General features: G+C 35.8%; 1 protein-coding gene across 1 annotated transcript in view; it reads left to right on the top strand.

Moving 5' to 3' along the window:
- Nucleotides 1–254: 254 nt before the first annotated feature.
- LOAG_17646 (hypothetical protein) overlaps nt 255–3,956 on the top strand; it is a gene marked incomplete at its 5' end in the record, with an annotated part of 15,682 nt that continues 11,980 nt past the window's right edge. The window contains 10 exons of the mRNA XM_020450308.1: nt 255–464; nt 738–842; nt 1,125–1,269; nt 1,501–1,634; nt 1,766–1,889; nt 1,963–2,146; nt 2,391–2,527; nt 2,686–2,898; nt 3,351–3,475; nt 3,594–3,726. Of these exons, the coding sequence (XP_020306034.1) occupies nt 255–464; nt 738–842; nt 1,125–1,269; nt 1,501–1,634; nt 1,766–1,889; nt 1,963–2,146; nt 2,391–2,527; nt 2,686–2,898; nt 3,351–3,475; nt 3,594–3,726 (1,510 nt within the window). The remainder of the gene's footprint in view (nt 465–737; nt 843–1,124; nt 1,270–1,500; nt 1,635–1,765; nt 1,890–1,962; nt 2,147–2,390; nt 2,528–2,685; nt 2,899–3,350; nt 3,476–3,593; nt 3,727–3,956) is intronic.

Raw genomic sequence — 3,956 nt, 5'->3', positions numbered from 1 at the left:
AACATCGTATGAGCACGAATCTATTGTTTATAACGTCAAGGTATTATTTCTTAGCAGTTCATTTGCTACTGTATTAGTTCTTAGGTTAAACTGCAATTAATCTTACAAGAACCAATTGATGGATTTGTATTATGAATCTGAGTTGTATGGCTATAATCCCATATATACTCGTGGCATCAACCGGCGATATAATCTTTTTAATCATCCACAAATATCGTTAGTATTAAGAAAGGTAATGTAGGAGTGTGTTTTAGATGCCACGATTGGATCGTTTGGATGATACGATGTTACGCGGAGCCCAGTTAGTAATGCAAATAATGGCCAAGAAAATGGAACTAAATGCAAATCTTGATAAAGAAAGAAAGCGTGCCGGTAGTGCTATTACCAAAGAAAATATTGGAAGCGGAGGAAACGGCGTGGGAGTTGGCCCGCAAATACATTTCCAGCAATTCAGCCATAATGCGGTAGGCTGTTTCATGCGTTTTTTTTTCCGCAGGTATCATAAAGTATCTCATTTTAAGATCAATGTTAAAATTCTAATTTTATTCATAGCTATAAGTTTTATTGCATGTTGTTTAGATCTTTACAATTCCAGCACATTTTTCGAAATCCAACTTCCATTTGTTAAACCCTACAATATATCAAGCGCTTGGATCTCATTCTAGATTTATAAGATGCATATATCAACCCGAAAATTCTACTGACAGTAATATTCCCAACTATTTTATATATTTCAGGAAAAAGCGAAGAAATCAAAGGAAAGGAACGATTGGTTTACTGATTTAGCTCATGGCAAACCTTTGGCAATACTAGCCCGGAAACCACCGTTTTTTCGCAAAAAGGTTACATTTTTGAATGCAATCTAAGCATGTGTAATCGCCGCTTTATATTATAATTTCAAGATCACTTTCACTGCAGATTGTTCGGTATCTCTGGAAACCTTGCTAGATAGCTCCAATTATTGTTCACAGATGCTTAGCTAGAATTGTATCTGAAAGTAAATGCATTGTTTTAGTTATCTAAAAAATAATAAAATGGACATAAGGATGAAGCAATTTTATTCAGTGGCTCAGATTCATGTCTTCTTGTGTATCGTTATTGTTAAGTAGTAAAAGCTATCGCAGGAGGATGCATTGGAATACTTGTGTGATTATAAAGTACCAGTTAATCGAGCGCTATGGTTTCTAAAACTAATTGCTGTCGGTGGTCAAGGATGCAGTAGCAACGTTAATAAGCAGAAGAAGTCCACTACTGATCAACTGGCTTCTGGTAAAAATCTTTTTGGATATTTTTTCAGTCTTAAGATGCATAGGAAGATCATATTGGTATTGGTTTGGTTCTAAAAGTTTTAGAAACATGCTGATGCTTATACAATTAAGGCTTCATATTTATAGGACTGTGCTTTTTACAGTTTCTAATATTGTTTGAGGGACATCGTTTGAAGGATTAGAACTGATTGTTTTGTCCTATGCATATTTGAATTTCTTTAGTATTTTGCAGAACTCGCATCACTTTTCGCGAAATTTGTTAAACTAATGCTCAATCAAATGAGCGATAGTGCCAAACTAGAATCGAATATTGTTTATACCGATCGGTGGCCACATTTTGTGTACATATGTAAACATGCCTACGAGGTAATCTCGTACTCTGCCATACATTTTAGCTAATTTACAGAAATTATTTCATTTTTTTACTTTTCCTCTTATCTGTCTTCCTGTTTCTGCACAAACTTTTAATAACTACCAGTATCCGAATCGTTTTCTAGGATGGAATGGTCGAGAAGCAAGAATTTTTGATGGATTTACTGGATATATTCAATGACCGATTTGTACAGCCTATTGAAAATCATCAGAATGACAAGTCATCGATTCATTCTTTTTTGCATCATGGTAAGTACAAGACAGTGTTTTGTCAGTTGCTGCAATCAAGCGGGTTATCGTGATTCTTAGAAACTCATTGCAGGATCCGGACTTGCTTCAAGCGGCAATCAATCTCATTACATCACATTATTCCGTCTTTTCCTTCTATTTATTTGTCAATACACGGATCAAATCACACAGAATATAGTCCTGTCGAAAAGATGCGCATTTTTGATATGTCATAGATTGGAACTGTATCGGGACGAAGCTGAGGAGCGGGAAGGCAGGTTTGTTTAATGACATCATATTTCCCCTTATTCATGAGTATTGCATTATTTCCAGCAACCTATTTCGTTATGTAGCAAATAAATATCACTAACTACGCATGGGATAGTATTGTTGGTTCTCGAATTGTCGTAAAGAATAACTCTTCCTCATGATGTTTCTTGAAAACAAATTATCGATTAGAAAGGGGAAGATTGTCTAATTTCATCTTTTCCTTTTTTGGCAAAATAATAGAATGTTTTTGAGGTCAGTGGATTGTGCTGAGCTGTTCGATGATATGCAGCAATGTATTCATCAGCGTGCAATAATTCTGACACTTTGTGGTATGCTACATGCTATACTAATTGATTGCCCTGCTGCTCTGATATGGAATAAATATGAAGGTAAGCTATACTTCTGGTAGACTTTGAGTGACGTGGATTACAGATGCAACATCTCAGCATCCACGGATTACAATAAAATTTGCAAAAGTTTAAACACTTTATTTTAGTTATAGTCGGTTTTTTCATGATGTATTAATGCAATTTTCATTTTTTTATAGTATCACCGGGACGTCCACCTACCATGCTTCACCAGTTGTGCGGTTCACCACTGGATCATCTGCCATGTCCGTTCGAAAGTCTTCCTTTGCCACCAGGTCATGGCACCGAGCGACTGCAGGATTTCATTCAGCTTCGACTGGCTGAGGTACGACGACGTTCTCGTGCTTGCGAAAATAAGTGGTCACTGAATTATGCACAGAAGAAGGGCTTTGGTTTGTTCATATGTTAATTATGAGTCGCATTGTCTGTTATTAAAACCAAATCTCGTGGACGATCATTCTAAGATCTTTTTTGATTACATTTTTTCTTTCGCATATACAATGGATTTCAAAGCATTTAACAGATCAACTTTAAAAATTGAGTAGGTCACGCATAATTGTTTTCATATTAACGAAAATGGAAAATATTATTTGGTTTGGACTAGACGGTTTGAATGAATTACATCTGGTGGATTAAAATATATTGTTTGATAGATGACATCATGAAATCTTTCATGGAAGAATGAAGTTCTTGCGATCTGGAAGCTTTATGGGAGAATCGGGAAGCCCTGTCAAATTCGGGAACTAATTTTAAAAAAGAAAGAAATTTTGACATTTACATTTCCTTATAGATTTCTCTGTTTACCTTATTTGTTATCTGTATTCATATATTCATATTTTTTCAGCAGCTATGGTTTTGCAATGTCTGGAAATAGTTGGTGTACTTGATTCAGCACGTTTGGATCAATCAAACTGCATCGAAAAGATCTATGCAGTAATTTTTAACGGACCCTCAAAAGAAAGCTTTGAGGTAAAGCTTAATATTTCTTGGCATAATTCATGTTCAGTTCTTATTTAGTGAGAATCTTTTACTTCGTTTATCTTTGTCTATCTTATAATTTTGCAGATAAATCTTTACTGCTTTGTAGCACGAACATGCAATCCGCGTGAAGATGCTTCTGCAGTGGGCAGTAACAATGGAAAGGGAAGGGACTTATCGTGCGATACTTGTCGCTCAGCTACTCGCATTCCGAATTAATCATCGGAAAACGTTCAAATTTGGTATACTTTTTCACCCAATACCTAATGCATACTGCTTAAGATGCTTATTTGCTGAAATAGCTAGCCGTGGTCAGTAGAGCAACCATATTCATCTGAACAGATTTCCTTTTGATAGTTTGGCTGCATAAGATAAAGCCTTCGCTATCTGTCAAAAGAAAACAAAGTGTCAAATATTCTGGGGCCTGGCACATTCCTACCAGTTGCACTCTCAGCAATAAATCTTGGTTTTT

This window comes from Loa loa, assembly GCF_000183805.2.
Source record: "Loa loa unplaced genomic scaffold supercont3.107, whole genome shotgun sequence".
Taxonomy (NCBI): domain Eukaryota; kingdom Metazoa; phylum Nematoda; class Chromadorea; order Rhabditida; family Onchocercidae; genus Loa; species Loa loa.
Note: the sequence above shows the minus strand (reverse complement) of the source record. Positions and strands in the feature narration are given on the sequence as shown.